At 40.1% G+C, this 21,125-nt stretch overlaps 1 protein-coding gene across 11 annotated transcripts in view; it reads right to left on the bottom strand.

Annotated features, from left to right (window-relative positions):
* Window positions 1-21,125, bottom strand: part of kcnma1a (potassium large conductance calcium-activated channel, subfamily M, alpha member 1a) — a 754,381-nt gene that overhangs the window by 219,519 nt on the left and 513,737 nt on the right. For all 11 annotated transcript variants that reach the window (XM_080215698.1, XM_080215701.1, XM_080215700.1 and 8 more), the window contains 2 exons: window positions 18,922-18,997; window positions 2,630-2,705 (listed from right to left, as the gene is read on the bottom strand). In XM_080215698.1, coding sequence (XP_080071824.1) covers window positions 2,630-2,705; window positions 18,922-18,997 — 152 coding nt within the window. The remainder of the gene's footprint in view (window positions 1-2,629; window positions 2,706-18,921; window positions 18,998-21,125) is intronic.

Genomic DNA, 21,125 nt, shown 5'->3' with positions numbered 1-21,125 from the left:
GCCTCTTTGCCCTTCCCTCTCATATGTTTATTCAGCTTCCCCTTAAATGCATCAATATGCTTCACTTCAAGCACACCCAATGATAGCAAGTTCCACATTCTCACAACTCCTGGGTAAAGAAGTTTTTTTTCTAAATTGCGTATCTGGTTTCTTGGTAACTATTCTGATACTGGCAGCCTCTATTTAAGCTCTTCCACACAATGGGATTTCTGAAGTCATTGACACTGATCTGAGATCTGCTTCCATAATCTGCTGTGGTACATCTTCCAGTCAGTCATTTTTTAAATTCATTCATGGTACGTGGGCATTACTGGCAGGCCAGCAGTTATTGCCCATCCTTAGTTGCCTGAGGGCACTTGAGAGTCAACCACATTGCTGTGGGTCTGGAGTCACATGTAGGCCAGACTAGGTAAAGATGGCAGATTTCCTTCCCTAAAGGACATTAGTGAACCAGATGGGCTTTTCCGACAATTAACAACGGTTTGATGGTCATTGATAGATTCTTAATTCCAGGTTTTTTTTATTGAATTCGAAGTCCACCAGCTGCCATGGCGAGATTCAAATCCGGGTCCCCAGGACATTAGCAGAGTTTCTGAATCAATAATCTAGTGATAATATTCACTAGGCCATTGCCTCCCATACATGCCTAGGTACATGTACACATACACCCGTCTCCCCCACAAGTTAGCCTCCCACAATCCTCTCAATCCCCTCTGTTAAATCCAGAAGTTTAAGGTGGGTTGGGATCAGTTTTCAGATTTTTGAAATGTTAATCACTCCACCCATTGTGTCAGTAGCAATCTCTGCAATTGGAAAGCCTGTTGACAAAGTGCCAACCGCATGAAGTATTGAGGACTGAAGAGAATACCTGGAATCGATTACCATGTTTTGAGAATAGGGAGAGTTAAAATAACAACATGAGGAAAATCAGAAACAAATAAGAACACTCAAATCATTTTCAGTATTATTCACAACTGGACAGTAATGATTGGCAGCAAACTCCGTTTTCCACTCCCCAATGTTAGTATTCATGATGAGGGGCATTCCAATGTCAGGTAGAATTTTCTTTATTTACTTCCTGATTAAACTGGCCAAGGTAATAATGATAGTACCTGTAATGGATGTGCTATGGTATTATTTATGTCATGGCACTGTGTGGTGCGTTTACAAATTAAGTAAGATTGTTCAAACAAGCATTTCAGAATGCAGTATCCCTTTAAATGAATTATTGTGTTACTTACTGTATTAAGGCGTAAACGGTTATAAAAAAATGATGGATCCTGTTTGCAAGGCACTAAACTGCAGATATAAGAATTCCAAGTGAGAGCATAACTTAAGTGGCACGAGAGGTGAGGAGGGGAGGGGGGTGGTGGAATGTAGTGTACTATCTGTACCGAGCTTACAGGTGCAACAAGTGAAGATGAAAGGCTAGTGGCATATTGAATAAAAGCGAGGAAATAATGCTACATTATTCATAGCTGTGATAAGTTTTAGAATGATTTGTTTTTCTTGGGAACAGCTGAGCAATAAATCATCAGCATGTTGCTTGGGCTATAGGTCGGAGTTGTTATGAGATGCTGGGTAAATTTGGTCTATGTTCTCTGGAGTCAAGGATATTGAGTTTGTGCCTTGATTGAGATGTTCAAAGCAGTGAATAGAATAGATAGAAAACTATTCCCCCTACTCCATAAACAAATCCAGGAGAAGTGGACAAGAGGATGGAATCTGGACCAGTTACAATAAAACCCAGGAAAAGTTCAACACAAAGAAATTTTAGATTTGGGACATTGAAATACCTCAATTGACTTTGCTCCAAAGGAAGACAGATTCATACTTAAGAATATAAAGTATATTCTTAACTATGAATCCTTTGGAGCAAAGTCTATTGAGGTATTTCAATGTCCCAAATCTAAAATCTAACCTTTAGTGAGGACAGGAAAATTAGATTTAAATGATATAGAGCTGCCATAATGTGCAAAAGTAATGAAGCAGGCTCCCTGGAATGACTGGCTTCTTGCTCTTCCCGTGTTCCTATTGATATTTGATTTATTAATAGTCAGCTATGGATTATAGACATATGGTGATAACATCACAGCCACATGTGCTCCAAAATAAATGCCACGGTGAATCAATTTCATATTCATGAAATTTATCATGGTCCCACCAAAACAGCATCTACATACTGGGTTTCAACACTGCTATCTCACTCAAATGTTCAGATGATGGTTGGAAACTCTTTATGGTACTACTTGAGCCCTATGATACAACTGCTCTGTTATAAACAGGTGCAGCGAACTATCATTACCAGTAAAATTTCATCAGTGGGGATATATTGAGAAATAATTTTGCAGTTGATTTATAGTTTGGCCATAGCTCTGGACTGTCCTTTTTGATCAAGATGCATTAAACACTGAGAAATGGGACTCGGTGCCAAGCAATAACTTGGCCAACATCATGCAGATTGAAAGTTATTTACTAGACTTCAGGTTAAACACAACTGTATGAATTATAAAATTTCAAGCAAAATGCTATTAAGATATCTGGTATATTTATGTTTATTGAAAATTCATCTCCTGGAGAAGCTGTCGGTACAAATGATGTCTGACAGTGAACTGTATCAAATACTTACCAAATGTATGAAGCCAGCTCCTGTTAGCCATGTGCTTATAAATATAGACAGTAGATTCACCAACTTAATGGAATTGCTGTCAAAAAGAGAAAAAATTAAATACTGAATGGTATGTTTGAGAAAACATATCAAATATCAAAGGATATCAATATCAAAACATGTGCATTTCCACAGTAATTGGTCACAAAGTAGTCACTGGAAAATCTAAAAGGTATTAATTATTTCAGGGGAAAAGTTGCAAATTACTAGAAATTAAAACATCTAGAAGAGAAACAGAAAATACAGGGAATGTATAGCGGGTCAGTCAACCATATACTTTCCCTTACCATTTTAGAATACGTTTACAACTGACAAGTCAGTTTGATGTCTCTTGTGACAGTAGTTAATGTTTCTGTACTTATACTATTGCATTGCTCAGTCTTCTTCAGGAACTTTCCTATATGGCCATACTAATCTTGACAAAGACCCACCAACCAAAATATTAATGTCTTTCAGACATGGAGAGGTCTCTGTATTTTTGCAGGGCTTTCAGCATTGTTTACTTACTCCAATTCTCAGGGAGTTTTACAGATGTTATGAGGATTAATAATTAAACTGTAATAGTATTAAGATAATGGAGGACTGTGTTAAGAATTGGGGAATATTATGATTAAAAAAACGAAACTGTAATAAAATGAAAAGGGGATTGGTGTATGTAGCTGTCTGAAGGGGTAGTCTGATACGTGAATTAGCACACCAGCGAGAAAAACAAGTGCTTACCTTTGAGACTGGGGAAAAACAATGGTGTGTAGAAGAGGTGTCTTCAAATTGGAGAGATAAGGGGAATTGGCACGTATATTATGAAAGCCAGATCCCAGGGTGGTCAAGGGAAAGGATGATATATCCATTGCACAATTACTGGAGAAACGGACACAGTAGAAGCAGCTACCAGGACAGCCACACCGACCTGCAGAAAAGTCTCCCCCAGAAACAAGGTATTGCTGAAAAGGAGCTGATTAAAATCCAAAACAGAAGAGGCTATGGCCAGAATTTTCAGGCTCCCCACACCACCCTCCCTCCACTGCCAGCAAGAACAGAAAAATTGACACTCAGCCAAATCTCCATTTACTGCAGAGGACTGAGGAATTGCAGCTGCAGGGCAAGGTCGGAGTGTCCAGCCCTATGCCTTCACTAAAACTGAAAATGGTTTTCTCAAACATGGTGAATATCCTATGTGTGGTAACCAACTGCTGGATTTAGCTCATAGAATTATATAATGTTGGATGCGTTTGGGAGCAAGGAGCATCTCAGAGTTCAGGAAACCTAGGTAGTTGGGAACAAAGCGGCAACTTCACATGATACTGTCTCTGTAGCCATCAGTGTAGTTAAGTGTACTGCTGTGGTGTATTATAGTCCTTCCTGTCACGTGCTTTTCTTTCAAGTTAATAAATATTCTTTACGAATTGACTACAAAACGATAGGACCGTTCCTCCCCGGTTTGCATCTTTTCTCGCAGTATACCAAATTGAAAATATGCGCCACTGAGAACGATGTCTCAAGCTACCCTTCTGGATTCTGGGATACCCTTGCATTTCACATCAGCGGGGTTCTTAACAATTGTCAGCCAGCCAGAATATACAACTTCATTCCATACAAGTGGGATGAAAAGAGAGGACCTCCCCGAGGAGTGTGAAAGACCCCATCTCCAGTTGACTTTCACCACATACATTGGGAGCTTTTTTTCTAAAATGACACATCAAAATGTGATTACCTGTTATACAAACCAATGAGTACAAGTGAATTGGTAATAAAATTCCTTTAGAATATGTGGCCAGTAGGACTTTTAAGAACCGTTTAGCAAACCAGAGACAGCATAAGGAGAGATTAGAATGCTGTAGCAAAAAGCTTTAAGAAACCTCTCCCTCGTTTGAAAGTATTGCACCTGGATTTGCAAAGTAACCATCCTAAGAAAGAAATCTACTTCAAATCGATCTTTTGGAAATAAAACACGCAAATCTGCTCCATACAATCACGCTCAGGAAGACAATTGAACAATACAGCTGCAACATGGAATCGGTAGATCAAGATTAGCCAAAAGACAGTTAACTGGAAATTTCTTTGGTTGTTTTATCATCTTCTTGCACAATAAAAAACCCCTTAGGTTATCCTCTCATCTGTACTACTGAGTACGTGTGTGGGGGCACAGGGACTTTGTGAAACAAATGAATGGTTACAATTAGCCTACATTTTTTAATTCAGAAAGTAGGGGCATTAAACTGATCTTATTCTTTGTTGAAGCTCAGAAAACCAATCTGATTAATCTTTTATAATTTGCAAGTGTGGGCAGTGGTACACCTGCCATATCAGAAAAGCATATTCTTGCTAATTTCGCAAAACAAAACTCTTCTGGTCAGACTTGGAGTGGTAATAACAGCAGAGTTATTTTTACCCCCTCCACATGGCCATAACACAGAGCTGCATCACTGAAGCTTTGAGACTAAGTTGTCTAAATCCCTCTCCCAGCTGCCTTCCCAAATGAGTAATAGTGCACCACAGAGCTGAGAAATTGAAAATGACATGAAAAGGAAGTTTCTACACATACCACCCGGTCATTAGTGGGTACTGCCTTCATGAATCAAACTTTCTTATTGTTTTGAAAAGAAGCCTGGATAAATTTGCACAAATTTCCTTACAATTACTTGTTAGTAACATGCTGGCACTTTTCAATGTCATTTATAGTGTTAGTAGCAATTATATTTGTAAGGAAATCAAAACCGGATTCCAATGTATTCTTTGATTCATAGTATACCCCTTCTCATCTTATGAGCTGAATATATAACACCACATAGACATAAATACCCACACAGAAATTATACATAAGCCCACAAACGCACACATTACCCAAGTTGGGGCAAAAAGCCCTTTTCTCTGCTACAGATATTATATAATGCATAAGCACACATGAATATACCTAAGTGTGTGTTATATAAATATGTATTGACATTTTACATATCGACATGTTAAAAGCCTGTTCATTGACTTCAGAGAAAATGGCTCAGTAAGCAAGCAAAGGGATCGATCTAGATGTGGTTGGATGGTGGATGTCACATTGCATTTGCAGACAGGCTGCAGTAGCTATGGGAGGATGGAGCAAGATGGGTGAGCATGACGTACCAAAAATATTATTTATCTCCAACACAAGTAAAGATTTGCTCCAGATTTCTTTTCAAAAAACAACTCAAAGTCAGCAGAAAGCAGATTACCATAACTGCTGATGGTATATTTAGAAGGGCTGGTGATACCATCATTTTGAAGCCCTTTTAAGAAGGAGTTGGTACCAAGCCATCATTACAGATCACCTTCACCAGTTATAAACCCTTTTAGGATTACAGAAGCTTTTAACTGCTCAAATTATCAACATTTACAATCCTGCAAATTCAGAACCATTGCCACTCAACAGCCAATGAAAGAAAATATTTGTTGATGTTGTGTGACTGCAACCCAATTGTACTGTGAAAATTGGAAAGGTGTACGCTCATTACACATGTAGTACAACTGTTTTATGCAGGCCATAAGCAAGAGTGCAAAATATATTATATATTATATAATTAAGTAAAAACAAACCATTGTTTTGTATTGTTAATACACGATGATTCTAATTATTCAATGCACTATAGGATTATGCAAGTCAAATCTTTTCAAGTTGCATAGTAATCAAACTAGATTAGAAACATTTTTTTAATTTCATTGCACATAGGTGTATAATGACTCTTCACATCAATTCTTGTTGATGGGGAAGTGTGTTGAAATGGATTAGATTTTCCATCAGAGCAACTAAACGTGGCCCCAGGATTAATCAGAAACTCCGCAACATCTCTGCATAGCTATGATTCAAACAAGGTCTCAAACTGGCCCGAAGGATCTCCTATTCTGCCCTGGACCATAATATTATTTGGTCAGGAGAAAAACAGTCCATTTTAAAGCCCTTTATAGTATGCTGCAACTTGCTTTGTTCCTACAATGTAAACTCTTATGCCAACCCATTCTGCAGAATAGCAGCACTGAAGTGCATGCCAGTTACAGGCACTAATTCTTCCCAACAAAGTCTGCAGACCTACTTGAATGGATGAAGGGATCACTTTCTTGGTACAGGAAATTAAGAAATTTCAACTGCATATGTAAAATCTCAAAATATTACCTGCAAGGCTTGCAGAAGCTAAAGCACATCACATCAGGAAAGAGAACGCATCTCATTATCAGCAGTGCTTATAATGTTGCATCACATAGTGGTCACACAGCTACCAGGCTGAGGATTATTCATGTTGGTGACATTTTAAGTTTATTGTGAATAAATACAGTAATCAATCATGAGGACACAGTGACTGTTCTGCAAGCTCCCTCACTTTAAACAATGTATATGACATGAACGTGATGCTATCGTCCCATGATTTATTCCCTCATACCAAGTCTACTGCATCATGTTGGCATGCTAAAAACCTGCTCACTGACTTCACAGAAAATGGCTAAGAAAGCAAGCAAAATTCTTTGAGCGATTTGGTCAAGGTGATTTCTCTGAATAAGTCTGTTCAGCTTATTATTGCCAGTAAATTGACATTCTGAGGGATGATTAAATCTGAACAAAGGAACTGAGAGATTCTTTATCAACATGATGAACTGAATAATAGCTCATCAAAGCATGTACCCTCAAACCCCCACAGAGCAAGTTGGAGAAACCTTTACCACCATTATGTGTATATCAATGCGTCAGACACACAGTAGTCATATTTAAAAATGAGTACAATCCTAGAAGAAGATCAGCAACAGAAATCCAGCAATCAAAAAACTAAGTTTACATCCCTACCTAAAAGGTTTCATGTAATTTGCACTAATTTGATATCATTGTAGTCAAAAGCAATCATTTAGCTATCACTTAACATTATAAGTAGACCATAAAACGTAGGAAAAGAATTCAGCCACTCAGCCTATCGAGTCGTCTGCGCCATTCCATCATGGCTGATATTTTTCTCATCCCTATTCTCCTGCCTTTTCCCCATAACCCCTGATCCCCTTATTTATCAAGAACCTATCTATCTCTATCTTAAAGACAGTCAATGACTTGGCCTCCACAGCCTTCTGTGGCAAAGAGTTCCACACATTGAAGAAATTTCTCCTCATCTCTGATTTAAAGGTTAATCTCTTCAGCCTAAGGTTGCACCCTCTGGTTCTAGTTTTTCCTACTAGTGGAAACATCTTGCAGGGTACTCTATCTCGCAGTATCCTGTAAATTTCAGTAAGATCCCCCCTTATCCTTCTAAACTCCAATGAATATCAACCCAGAGTCCTCAACCGTTCCTTATACAACACTCCTCATTGCAGGGATCATTCTTGTGAACCTCCTCTGGACTTTTTCCAAGGCCAGCACATCCTTTCTTTGATATGGAGCCCAAAACTGCTCACAATGCTCCAAATGGGATCCCACCAGAGCCTTCAGAAGTATATCCCTACTCTTGCATTCTAGTCCTCTCGACACAAATGCTAACATTACATTTGCCTTTCTAACTATCGACTGAGCCTGCACGCTAATTTGAAGAGAATATGGAACAAGCGTGCCCAAGTCCCATTATGCTTCTGATTTCCTAAGCATTTCCCCATTTAGAAAATAGTCTACTCCTCTATTTCTCCTCCCAAAGTGCATAACCTCACACTTTTCCACATTGTAATACCATCTGCCACTTCTTTGCCCACTCTCCTAAATGGTCCAAGTCCTTCTGCAACCCCCTGATTCCTCAATATACCTACTCCTCCATGTATCTTTGTATCATCTGCAAACTTAGCAACAGTGCCTTCAGTTCCTTCTTCCAAATCATTAATGTATACTGTGAAAAGTTGTGGTTCCAGCACCGATGCAAAGCACACCACTAGTCACAAGTACTGTTACTGACATCAATGTCATCAATTATCCCAAACTACAGTGCTTAAACATTTGTGATTAGCAACATCACTTAAGCATTCAGACATCAAGAATGATCATAAAGTTTATTTTCCATATTTCTGAATTTCAATAGCTTCAAACATCATAAAACTGAGCTAAGTTTAGAAAAAGCGTATCCTGTTTTGATGAGATTTTTTATGTTTTTTTTAATAACTCATGCACCATTATCCCCCCCCCACCACAAGCAATTTTCTTTGCCACTGGCAGCCCTCCCACACCGGGGAAAAAACGATTCCACTCTCTCCAAACTTTCAAAAGTCAAACTTTTTCAGGTAGAATTAGCTAAGAAAAGACTGCATTAGGTCATATGGCCAAGAGTTTAATTGGTGGTTAAATGGGTTTTAAAGACTCAGGCGAAATCACGGACATTTTTCCCACAGTGCAGGCTCCAGACCCACTTAACACCGAGACTGGGGTCCTGAAACCTATTGGAAAAGTCCTCATTCTGGGTGCCTGAAATGGAGGGTGGGATTTTCCAGTCCTGCCACTGGTGGGGCTCACTGATGGGGTGGCTGGAAAGTCCCAGTAGGAAGGTCTTTTAGTCCTTTGTATTTATCTTGAGTGTAGAATTGAAGCCAGTGCAGAAACAATGAGGGCCAATAGCTCAAGGTGAACTTTCGGGAAACTGTGGGACGTGGAGGGGGAGAAGAGACACGTCAAGGGAGCTCGGCTGAGGAAGGTCAAGAGAACTCATGGGGAGTTTGAAAGTTCAGGGTGAGAGTGAGTTCGGGAGGACATAAAGTTCAGCGGCATCAGTGGGACTGTGGAAAGAGGCAAGGCCCTGGAATTCAGAGGCATTGATGGGGCCCATTGCCAGAAGACTGGAAGGAAGGTGAGGGAGCAGGGGGCAGAGTTTAGAGGCTAATGGGAGGAACAAGAGTTTGGAGACTCACCTTGCCACATGATCTATACCCTTCACAACATCTCATTGCAGAGAGATGACACCGTGCCTGAGTATGGCCTGGGGAGGAGGAGCCCTCTTCAAAAGAAGAAGATGAGGAGGTGCTGGAAGCCCAGGGGGATGCTGGGGAACGACAGGGGTACGCTGATGTGGATGGGAGATGTGGGAGGCATGCCCATGGTACCCAAATAGCTGAAAGGTTCTAAGAGGATTAAAACCATGTCTGATCATCAGAAGATATCTCCTTTAGCTCTCCAAGCCATTTTGTGACTTCTGAGGGGAGGGTAGTACCATCACTGAGTGGACTGATCCTGCATTCACCCTGGCACCTGGATAGATCACAAGGGTCAGATCTTAGCTGTAGTCATCACTGTTCTGCTAGTACAATAACTCTGTCAACCTAAAGCCTTGCAAGAAAGACAACCTCAGAATATGAGGATTGCAAAGATTCAAACAAAAAAGCTTTCATCGATCTGACCATTTACTTATACACCCATGGAATGCTTTACAGAAAGTGCACTTTACTCACTGTGACGGCCACTTTAAGGTGACATCAAAACATTTTAATCTTCCTCACCCTGCCACTGTGCTTTGAAGGAACCCTGACATCTGCAGCAGAGGTGGAGGCAGCCAGCTGATTGCTACATCCTGATGCCTGTGATGACCTTGGCAGATGGTGACCCAAATCCTAGAGGGCCCCAGCTTATAAGGGTCTCCTGCTCGGGGACAGAAATGCCCTCAGTGGTTTGCAGAGCTGCAGTGGGTGTGGGCACAAGCAAAGAGGGGAGGAAACACTGAACAACTTGCACCTGTGGAGTGTCCTCGGGGGAGGTCCGCAGGATTTCTGGCTGACACTCATCCTCTCTTTGAGTTCTAGAGGGCTTAGGCAAGGCTCCTGCAGGAGATGGGGCACCTAGAGGGAGGTCAAGGGTGTCTTGATCCCACGTGGCCGAGATCCCAACAGTGCCTATCAGGATGTGTGGCCATGGAGTGCAGGGCCAAGCACAAATCCGGCAAGGTCTCCATGGTAGTTGCCAACCTTCCCATATTGGTCTTCAGTCACTTTCTTATTGGAGCCAAGACATTAGACAGAACACAGATGGACTCATCTATGGCACGCTCTAGTCTGCTGAGATGCTCTTCAAGCTCAACTCAATGCTCCGCTGACTCTCAGGTCAGTCAAGACTGCTTCAGCTAGGACGGTGACCAGATTCCCCCATGTCTTTGCCGATTGAAACTCTGAGCAAAATTCTTGTCACTGTGCTCAACAAATCCCAATGAAGTTTGGCTCTGGAACTGAAAAATTATTTGGAAGACTCATGGAGTCCAATTCAGTCCTCCCTCGACACCATTCATCTAGCTGTGGATTCTCACGCCAACACCATTACTGACATCAAGACATCCCTCTCAAACCACAGCAACAGGATCTGCACAGAGTCCAAGCTTGACTTCACTGATTACAGACAGTGTGTTGTTGAGGGTTCAAATTCAGTCTCGGAAAACTGGTCAAGATGACAAAACCCTGTTAGACTACCAGAAGGCAGCAAAGAAACCAAAACAGTTTATGTTGGTTTTGTTCACAGACATAGTGAGCGAGGAGACTTTCCTCAAATCCCCAGATTAAATCAGATAGCATCGTACCCTTCAAGTAAAACCTTGCTCAGGAAAGCCCACAAGCCATGGTCGTATGGTTCCATTACTGAAAGGAGAAGGAGCTGGTTCTTCGGTGGGTAAAGGAGAATTGCAATGTCACCTACCAAGGCCACTGAGTCAGGATTTACCCAGACATGAGTGCAGATCTGGCAAAGAGGGGAGCAGCATTTAACCAGATCCATGCTGCACAATAAACTTCAGGCTTATTCACCTGTCTGTCCCCTCATCACACGCAACAAAGAAGATCATTTCGTTGACACGCCAGACTAGGTGGATTCTTTCCTTCAGTGAAGTATATTAAATTCTTGACTGGTTGGGCCTGTTAAACATGAATTTGTCTCTACTCTCGGACTGCATTCCAGCTATGAAGAATGACAGCACTGGACTTCTAAGATTTATATCTGCATTGTCATTTAATGCTGTATATCCCTGCTTCTGTGAGGAATTTGGATTGAGTCTTTCAGTTATGGTCACAATATGTGGCTACCCCGAATTAACCCAAAAGTGTTCGGCATAGCCTAGTTATCCAAGATAAACCTTCAGTGTTGCCTTGCACATCTTGTGCTTGAATGCCTGTATTGGTCACTTATGTTTTCAAAACTAAGGGCACGTTTAACTTCTTTGACTGCATTAGACCTCTTACGATGCAGTGACTTTTCAAAATATAGTTTACACATCAGGGGCACACACTCTTGTTAACAAAGTTGCTTTATTAACAGAGGCTCGTTTTGTTTTATAACGGTGAGTTTAGGATTTGACTTACAGTTTTATTTAGTTCGTCGGCAGTGTGGAGGGTATGGGGGGCAGCGGGAGCAATTTTATGTTGACAGTAATCAAGGGCCTCTATTTGGCCATTCACATTTTGTTATGGATCCTCTCGGCCTTGCTCTCTTCTCCTTTCGGTTTGCTGACCCGTTTGTAAAGTCTTTCTACATGGATGACTAGCTCAGGTGGCCAGGGTGGTATGGGGCTCTCAATCAGACTGATAATGTGGAATGTTAGGGAGTTGAGCGGCCTGGTCAAGTGTTTTCACATCTCAAGGATGATAACACCTTCAGGAAACGGACCTTCATGTTAACAATCACACCAGATTACGTAAAGCATGGCCTGACCAGTTGTTTAATTTCAGCATTGACAGCAAAGTTAGAGTTGGCAATTTTGATTAACAAACGAGTACAGTTCTCCCCCTTAAACAGAATTCCATATCCTGGATGACATTACACTAGTTAGTGGCACGCTTTTTCAAACCATCAGACTTGGTGGATGTTTACACACATAACTGGGACAATACAACATTACATTGCTTCTATCCTCCTTTCCCAATCTAGACACCCACCATCTTACCTTTGGAGTGGATCCAAACTGTGTTACAGATCCCAAGACTGTCACTTCTTCTGGAATGTTGAAGGCTCTTTCCACATTTATGATTCAAATGGGTTGTGTTGATCCTTGGCATTTCCTCCACCATGAGGGATTTCTCCTATTTTTCTCATGTCTACCATGCTTACTCACACATTGACTACTTTTTGTTAGATAGAGCTCTTCTCCCCACAGCTATCAGAACAGCTGAGTATTCCGTCACAGTTAAATCAGACCATATGCCCCACTCCCCTGACCTGACTCTCATACCCAAAGCTAAACGTCAGTCTCCATGTAGTTTTAACACAAACTTACTGTCTGACAAAGATTTTTGTACATTATATCCACCAATATAAATGTTTCTATCAAAACAAATAAACACAATTCCATTATCCCATCAGTACTATTGGGGACCTTCAAAGCCGTTCTCCACGGAAACATAATTTCTTACGATGCAAATATTAACAAAGAAAATTAAAACAACCAGAATTGGTGGATTTAGTTTTAGAAACAGACCGTCAAGATTCCATTATCTGCATTCCTGAGTTAGATGCAGAGAGGCAGCTTCAGAAACAAATTGACTTGTACTCAGCTTTACTTGTGGAGAATATGTCACAATGGTCAAGACAGATGTTTGATGAACACGGGGACAAAGCTCGCCACCTTCTTCCACCAACTTCAGGCACCAGCTTGCTTCTCAGTTTATCGCCTAAGTCTACAACTTCGCCCTTAATTCTATGACCGATCCCTCTGATATTAATTCGACCTTTGCCTCTTTTTACAATAGCTTTTATAATTCGGAACCCCTGTTAGACAGCATGGCAATGGTTAACATTCTAAATAATTTGGACATCCCTCTGTGGATGTGGACACGAGCAGAGACTTGGATGACCCTTTGCATCTGGATGAGAATACAAACTGTATTAAGTGATTGAAAGTGGCAAGGCCCCAGGTCCTGCTGGCATTCCTATAGACTTTTATTAAAAAATTCTCTACTCAATCTTCAATGACTCATTAGTTCAAGGTTGTCAGCTCCCAACACTTACTCAAACTCTTATCTTGTTCATACTGAGAAAAGACAGGCCCTATGGAATGTGGCTCACAGCAGCCGATCTTTCTTTTAAACACATATGTAAAGCTGTTTACCAAGGTATTAGCATGTTGTTTGGAGTCTCGTGTTCCTGGTATAATATCTGATGACCAAACGAGTTTAAGGGCACCATATTATTTTCAAATGTGCACAGTCTTCTTGACATTACATTTCCTCAACCTCCTCGACTGACACTGAAATTGGTGCCACTCTAGATGCAGATAGGGGTTCTGGGAGAAGTGGGAGTGTTTACTATTTCAGGTAAATTTGGTTTTGGTTCAAAATTAATTTCACAGATTATTCACCTTTTCTATAACTCCCAGCCGCAAGTGTGCACAATAACTCTACACTCAAAATACTGCACCCTATCCAGAGGATTCCTTTGTCTCCACTCCTCTTTGCTTTGGTGATTGGAGCCCTTCTCCACAGCCTTACAGTTGTTAACACTATTAAAGGCTATCAATCAAGCTGGCAGAGAACATTGTGTATCTTTATACGCTGATGACCTTCTCTTACATATTATTAACCCTGTTGCTTGTATTGACGGCATTATGAATATTCTCAGCACCTTTGGCTCAATCTCTGGCTATAAATTGAATATTAACAAAAGTGAACGTTTCCCAATCAACTCTATTGCCAAGCAAATCCCCCCAGCTGCTTTGCTGTTTGGAGATCTGTTGCTGGTTTTCACTACTCGGGTGTGAACATTACACACTTTTTTGCATCTCTTCATAAAACAAACTTTGCACTCCTGGTCAACAAAATTGAATGGGTCTGCACCGCTGAGGTAGTTTGTCTCTTCCCTTAGCTGGCAGGATTCAGTCTGTAAAAATTAACATTCTGTCCAGGTTCTTATTTCATTTTCAACGACTGCTTATCTTTTTACCAAAATCATTTTTTGCTATGGTTAACAAACTGATATCGACCTTTAATTGAGCAGACAGGAGCCCTAGATCCTGTAGAGCAATACTTCAGAGAGGGAGATGGGATGGAGTACTATCACTACCCAATTTACTGTATGATTATTGGGCAGCTAGTTTTCAAAAGACTTTAACATGTCATGATCCTGCTACTCACCCTGCCTCAATATGTGCCCTGCTAGTTTTACCCACCTCTAAATACACATCAAACCCTGTTGTGACTTCTTACATTACAAAAATGGAAACAATTTTGTTAATATTTTAAACTTACCTTCTTTATTGAGCCCTGTTTGTTAACCTTGCTTTCCAATCTTGATTTGGTGTTTGCCTTTTGGAGGGAGAGGGAACTGCAACATTTTATTGATTTAGTTGTAGATGGGATCTTTGCTAGTTTCAATGAACTTGCAGCCAAATTTAACCTCCATAAATCTAGTCTTTAATCACTATTTTCAAGCCCAGAGCTTTGTTCACTTTAATTATTCATCCTTTCCTCAACTACCTCCAAACACATTACTGAAGGGATTTTGTCACTGCCCCAAACTCGGAGGTTTTATTTCAAGACTGTATGATCACATGTTCTACTCTGAGCCTCTCTTCTCCTCTCCACAAGAAAGGACTGAGAAGCTAAACTAGGACTTGACCTTGCAGGTGACAGGTGGGAGGAACTCTTCTTGGGGTCAATTCCACAACCTGTTTTGCTCAGTCAAGCTCAATTCATTTTCAGGTTTTGCACAGAATTCACTTCACCAAGGTCAGGATCAGCAGGTTTATTTCAAACACAAACAACAAATGTGACAAATATTCATTTGGCCTGCAGACCACATCTACATGTTCTGATCATGCTTAAAGCTGGCCGGTTTTTGGTCATCCTTCTTTGACACTCTCTCCAAAACTCTAGATATTGACTTGCAATCTTGTTCTTTTATAGATATAATTGGAGTCCCATCTAAACTGTCAATCTCAAAGATTGAGGCAGATGTATTGTCTTAGTTTCACTAATTAATGTGGATGTCCCCAAACCACTCACTGCTGCATTCTGGTTAGAAGACTTCATGTCCTTTCTTTATTTGGAGAAAATTAAATAAACTATGAGAGGATCCACTGAGAAATTTTATGATAGATGACTGCCTTCTGTTTCTTTCTTTAAACAGTTAATTATTGTTGACTTTTAATTTTAAAGTTTCTTTCTTTGTACTATTGTTTGTGTCTGTTTACTTTGGTTGCCTACTCCTTATCTCTTCTTGAAAACCACTGAAAAGAATTTTTAAAAGTACATTCAGTGACTTGGCCTCCACAGTCTTACGTGGTAGAGAATTCCACAGGTGTCTGTAAAAATTAAATATCGGAGTTACAGAAACCCAGAGGATATAGAAGAATACAAACTGATCTCTCATCTGCTTAAAATGCACAAGAAGAAGGTAAGATCCTTCATCAGAGCTCAGAATTGCTGATAAACTATGTTAATTTCCAACACCCAATTTCAAAGTGTGCATTTGATATGAAACTTCAAAATGTAGTAAACTATGAGGAAGGGTCGTACTAGACTATGGGTGGCACAGTGGTTAGAGCTGCTGTCTCACAGTGCCAGGGACCCGGGTTCGATTTTGGCCTTGGATGACTGCGTGGAGTCTGCACATTCTCCCTGTGTGGATGCTCCAGTTTCCTCCCACAGTCAAAAGATGTGCAGATTAGATGGATAGGCCATGCTAAATTGCCCCTTAGTGTCCAAAGCTATGTAGGTTAGGTGGATTAATCATGGTAAATAAGCAGGGGTACGGGGGTTGTGCGAGGTGGGGATGGACCTGGGAAAGGTGCTCTTTTGGGCAGTTGGTGCAGACCCGATAGCCAATTGGCTTTTTCAGCACTGTAGGGATTCTTTGCTTCAGGAGAGCATAGAGTCTGGTAAAATAGGGAGAAACGTGGCAGGTGAAATTTAATGCTGTAAAGTGTGATGTGATGCATTTTGATGGGGAGAAAGAGAGTCCCCTCTCCCTCCAAAGAGTGAAAGGGAGTAATATGAGGTAAATGGTACAAATTCCAAGGTGGTACAGGAACAGAGCAACCCAAGAGCGCATGCGCATAAAGCTTTGGAGAAGATAGCAAAACAAATGGAGATGTTAGAAAAGCTTATGGGATCCTTGGGTTGATTAACAGAGAAAAATAATACCAAAGGAAGGAAGTTACCCAAATCCTTTTAAAAGAAACTGGTGAGGAGGAAGGATGTTAAGGTCTTGAAGGTGAAGAAGAAATAGATCAGTGACAAGGGACTTGTTGGGAGACACTGGGGTTTTTCTCCTTAAAACAGGAAAGGTTTAGAAGAAATTTGACAGAGGTGTTCAAAATCCTGAAGGGTTTGCAGTGAGTAAACAGAGCGAGAGACTATTTCAGTGACAACTGGTTAGTACATCAAATAAGCAATAGGCAATATCAGAAACTTGTTTTCAGCAGTGAATTGTGATATGAAATGCACTCCCTGAAAAGATGGTGAAAGTAGATGTAACAGTAACATTCAAAAGAGAATTAGATTAGTACAAGGAGGTTTAAAAAAAAATATAGGGCCATAAGGATGGAGTATGGGACTGGGATTAATTGGGTAGATCTACCAAAGAACCAACACAAGCACCATGGGTTAAATGGTCTTCTGTGTTGTATCATGTTATGATTCTATGGACACGTATTGGCATAGGTATGAACAGCAGGTAATAATAGAATTGGGCTGAGCTGTACAAATAGCACGGGTAAAAGGCATTGAAGTGTCCAATCAGCCATGATCATATTGAATAGTGAAGTGAGCTTGATGGGCCGAATGGCCCACTCCTACTCCAATGTTTCTTAGGTCAGTCCTGTGTCCCTAATGCATTTGCAATTACTTAGATGCCTCTAATTGTTAGCCTGAAGGTGCAGAACAATTCAACAGAATTTCACAGTATTGCTTGCAGGGTACTTTAACTTTATTAGTGCTTGCAATGCTGGAATGTAGATTCATTGCTCTCCCTCTGTAACACTTGTATCGTTTTGCCAGCAAGAGGAATTACTTTTTCCTTTCCTCTGACAAATCCGCAAGCATCAATGAGAATTGTACTTAACTCTTAATCCACATTCTCTCTTCAATCTGTACACAACATCTTCGACTTCTTCCTTAAACCATTTAACTGGATTATGGCAATCCAGCTCAACTCTCAGTAAAATCAACTTTCACCCAAACTCCTCGTCATTTAAACTAATCTTTTTTTTAAAGCCTTCTGAATAGAAAACAATCCTTTCTCTTCACCAATTGCTCAGCTGGTAAAGGCACTGTGGTGTATAGTACTGAACTACACATAGTAGGAGGATCCCTTGTATTCAGTTGATCTTGCTCTACACCCTAGCTATGACTGTAACACTACATTCTGCACCCTCCTTTCCTTCTCCCCTATGTAGTCTCTGAATGGTATGCTTTGTCAGTATAGCGTGCAAAAAAAATACTTTTCACTGTACATGTACATGCGACAATAATAAATCAAATAAAAAGATCTCATATTCAATGTCATAATGATGGAGAAAAGCTTTGGAAATACACATGGAAATACTGGACATTAAAAAACACCTGGGGTTTCAGGGTAGAGTTTTGATTAAATTGATTGACAGAGACAGAGTCATGTGTTAAAGGAGGAGCTAAGCTTGCAGGAAAGAAAGGGTTTCAGTTTTATTTTAAAATACAAGCAGTTGCTGCCTGGACTGCCAGAAGAAAGCAGTGGCGCTCTCTCTCTCTCTCTCTAAAAAGGCCTCTTTGAGAGCTCCAGAGCTGATACCCAAGTCACAGCAAGTATGTTTATATTTTGCTAACTAATTTTAAAGAGGGGGTTTAAGTCTGTAAGAGGATAATTTGTTTGAAGTGGAACTCAGTGATCGGTTAGCAGTTAAGATTTGCATTTCGTCATGTTTAATTAGTATTAAATTGTTAAAGGTTAAACTAATTCATTTGTTTTTGTTAAACTGTGGTATCAAATAAAAACTGTTTTGATAAAAGCTTCCTGGTTTGAACCTGGAGTGAAACATCTTTTCCTCACATTAAACAGAAGGCCAAAATAAAAAAGTTGTTGGGGTCTGTCAGGCTTCATAACATACCTTGGGATTTCTGATCTGGTGCTCTAACAATAATGTCATACAGCAGGGATTCTGTCTGGCTGAAAACTGTTGCATTGAAATTTTCAAATTGGCTCCTTTTGTCACAAAGTTGTCCCACTGCATAACTTGAGAATATAATTCAGATTGACAGTTCGATGCAGCTCTGAGAACGTTCAGCGTTCTCAGAGGGCTCTGCTTGTCTGCTCAGTCATCTTCGGTCCTCCAAACAAAGCATGTCTAAGATAATCCTGCGGACTGTTAAATGTCTGATTCACAATTTGGGCTTCTTACCTTGTTTTTAGGATATTCAGAAATTGTAGAATTTCTGAGAACTGTATCAACCTGAGGGCTCTTAAAAATCGTAAGCCTGTAAAAAGAAATAACACGTTAGGAGCCAGTCGATTTTGTTGAAGAGCACTTAGTAATCAGCAACATTCAGAATCCATGTAACCACAGGCTCTGACTTCGATTTGGAAACAGTTTACATAGAGAACAAAGAGAAGAATTTCTGTTATTGGAGTCTCATCTGCTGGGAAGTGCAGATTAGAATTTATGGTTCATTGTGCATGTAAATGAAAGATGTCTCACAACTCAATAGCTACACGATGCTTCTGTCAAAAGTCTTCCCCTAAGGTCTTAATTAATATGAGGATACGGTCTACCACGCATTTGAAAAAAAATACCTGGCCTGTGAGCATCAGTTTCGACACAGTAAACACATAACAGAAATATACAGAGGAAGGAGCCTTTGGAAATCCTGCACTCTGGTTGATTACAACATCTTGTTGAAATGGAATGTTGGCTGCTTCTCTGCTATCTCAGTGTTACAGTGGAATATACAGGAAAAATTAAACTTGACATTGCTTGGAAGTACCAGCCATGTCATGTCACTTGCATACCATGGTATGACGTGCCTATAAACGACCCAGTGTGTAGTCTGAGTTTCACAATGCAACAAGTTCCAAACAAGAGAACTGGTGCAAAATTCAAACACTAAAATTATCTAACATTCAGCTGCTGCACGGCTAAGACATCAAAGGAAATCTTCCTTAATAATCTTGGTGTTGAGTGTGAAAAGAGCGAGAGATGGAGAAGATGAAGAAACTGAGGTAACGCAGTAGTCTGAAGTTTTAACAAAATAATGCAAGCAATAATATACAACAAGAACGGAAAATGCTGGAAGATCTCAGCAGGTCTGACAGCATCTGTGGAGAGAGAATAAACCCAATGTTTTGAGTCTGGATGACCCTTCGTCAGGAGCAAGACTCAAAATGTTGGCTCTATTCTCTCTCCACATATGCTGTCAGGCCTGCTGAGATTGTCCAGCATTTTCTGTTTTTGTTTCAGATTCCAGCACCCACAGTATTTTGCTTTTATCAAAGAATAATATAGTTTAGCAATGGTGCTAACAGAGATGCCATGCAAATCAAGTGGAAGTAAGGAATATACACATCTTGTTTTCACCCAGTTAGTTGCCAATGGATTGAGTATTATGGAAGGTAGAGGTTTTACATGGCACAGAAAAACAGGTTCGCCCAATGTTCAATACATTAGCTGTCAAGACATAACTTTATATTTAGCAACTTTTTGTACTCGTTCAACAATTTGAGATATCATATTTCCAGAAATATATTGTGATATCAAGAAAGAAAGTTAATTTATCACTTCAGTGAAAAGTTATTTGAGAAGATGCTTCCAAAGGAAATGAGTAACTCAATTTTGATGATTTCAGCAATAAAAATGCAACCCTCTTAGAATATCAGACAAATGATGCCAGAATTGGCTGAGGCAGTTAGATAGATCACAATGTCTTGCCTTTAAAATATGAGATAAATTATGTGAGCTAACATCCTGGCACAGAGCCTGCCTTGTTGATGGAACTGGGGAGGGAAGGAAATTGATGATCAGGCATGGAGAACACCACTCTAGTTCATGCCCCCGCTCCCCCCATTCCTGCACCCTCCACAAAACTGCAATTGCCTGATCTTTGTAAATGATAACCAGAAACTGAAAGGTCTGCAAACTGGTATTGCCAATTTACCATACCCACTTTGCCTGATCCACACTTCTGATAGTGCTTACTCTCAAAATGTACCCTATAAGGTAATAAGAAGATAGCAACAAATAAACACACACAAAATTATAATCCCAATACAGGGTTAACAGAGATTGGTCATATTTGACCATCTTTTGAAACAACCTGAGTACTTTTTACTCTGATGTGGTTCACCACTAATGTGATGTGAAAATAAAAATACTAATTTGTATAAAATAGGGTATGTCATTCTTAGGAATCATTTTAGTTTTATAATCATTTTAAGAAATGGTTTTAAATGACGATATGAAATAAATAACAGTTTTGAAATTTTCCTTTAAAATGAAGCCAAGGAACTGCAAAGAATGTTTGATTATTTGTTGACAGACTAATACAGGAAACTAATCAAGAAAGAATGAGAATAAGATGATACCAACTTAATCAAACACAATTAAGCTTT

This window comes from Carcharhinus amblyrhynchos, chromosome 31, assembly GCF_965287045.1.
Source record: "Carcharhinus amblyrhynchos chromosome 31, sCarAmb.v2.hapA, whole genome shotgun sequence".
Lineage (NCBI taxonomy): Eukaryota > Metazoa > Chordata > Chondrichthyes > Carcharhiniformes > Carcharhinidae > Carcharhinus > Carcharhinus amblyrhynchos.
This window is presented reverse-complemented; position numbering and strand designations above follow the sequence as displayed.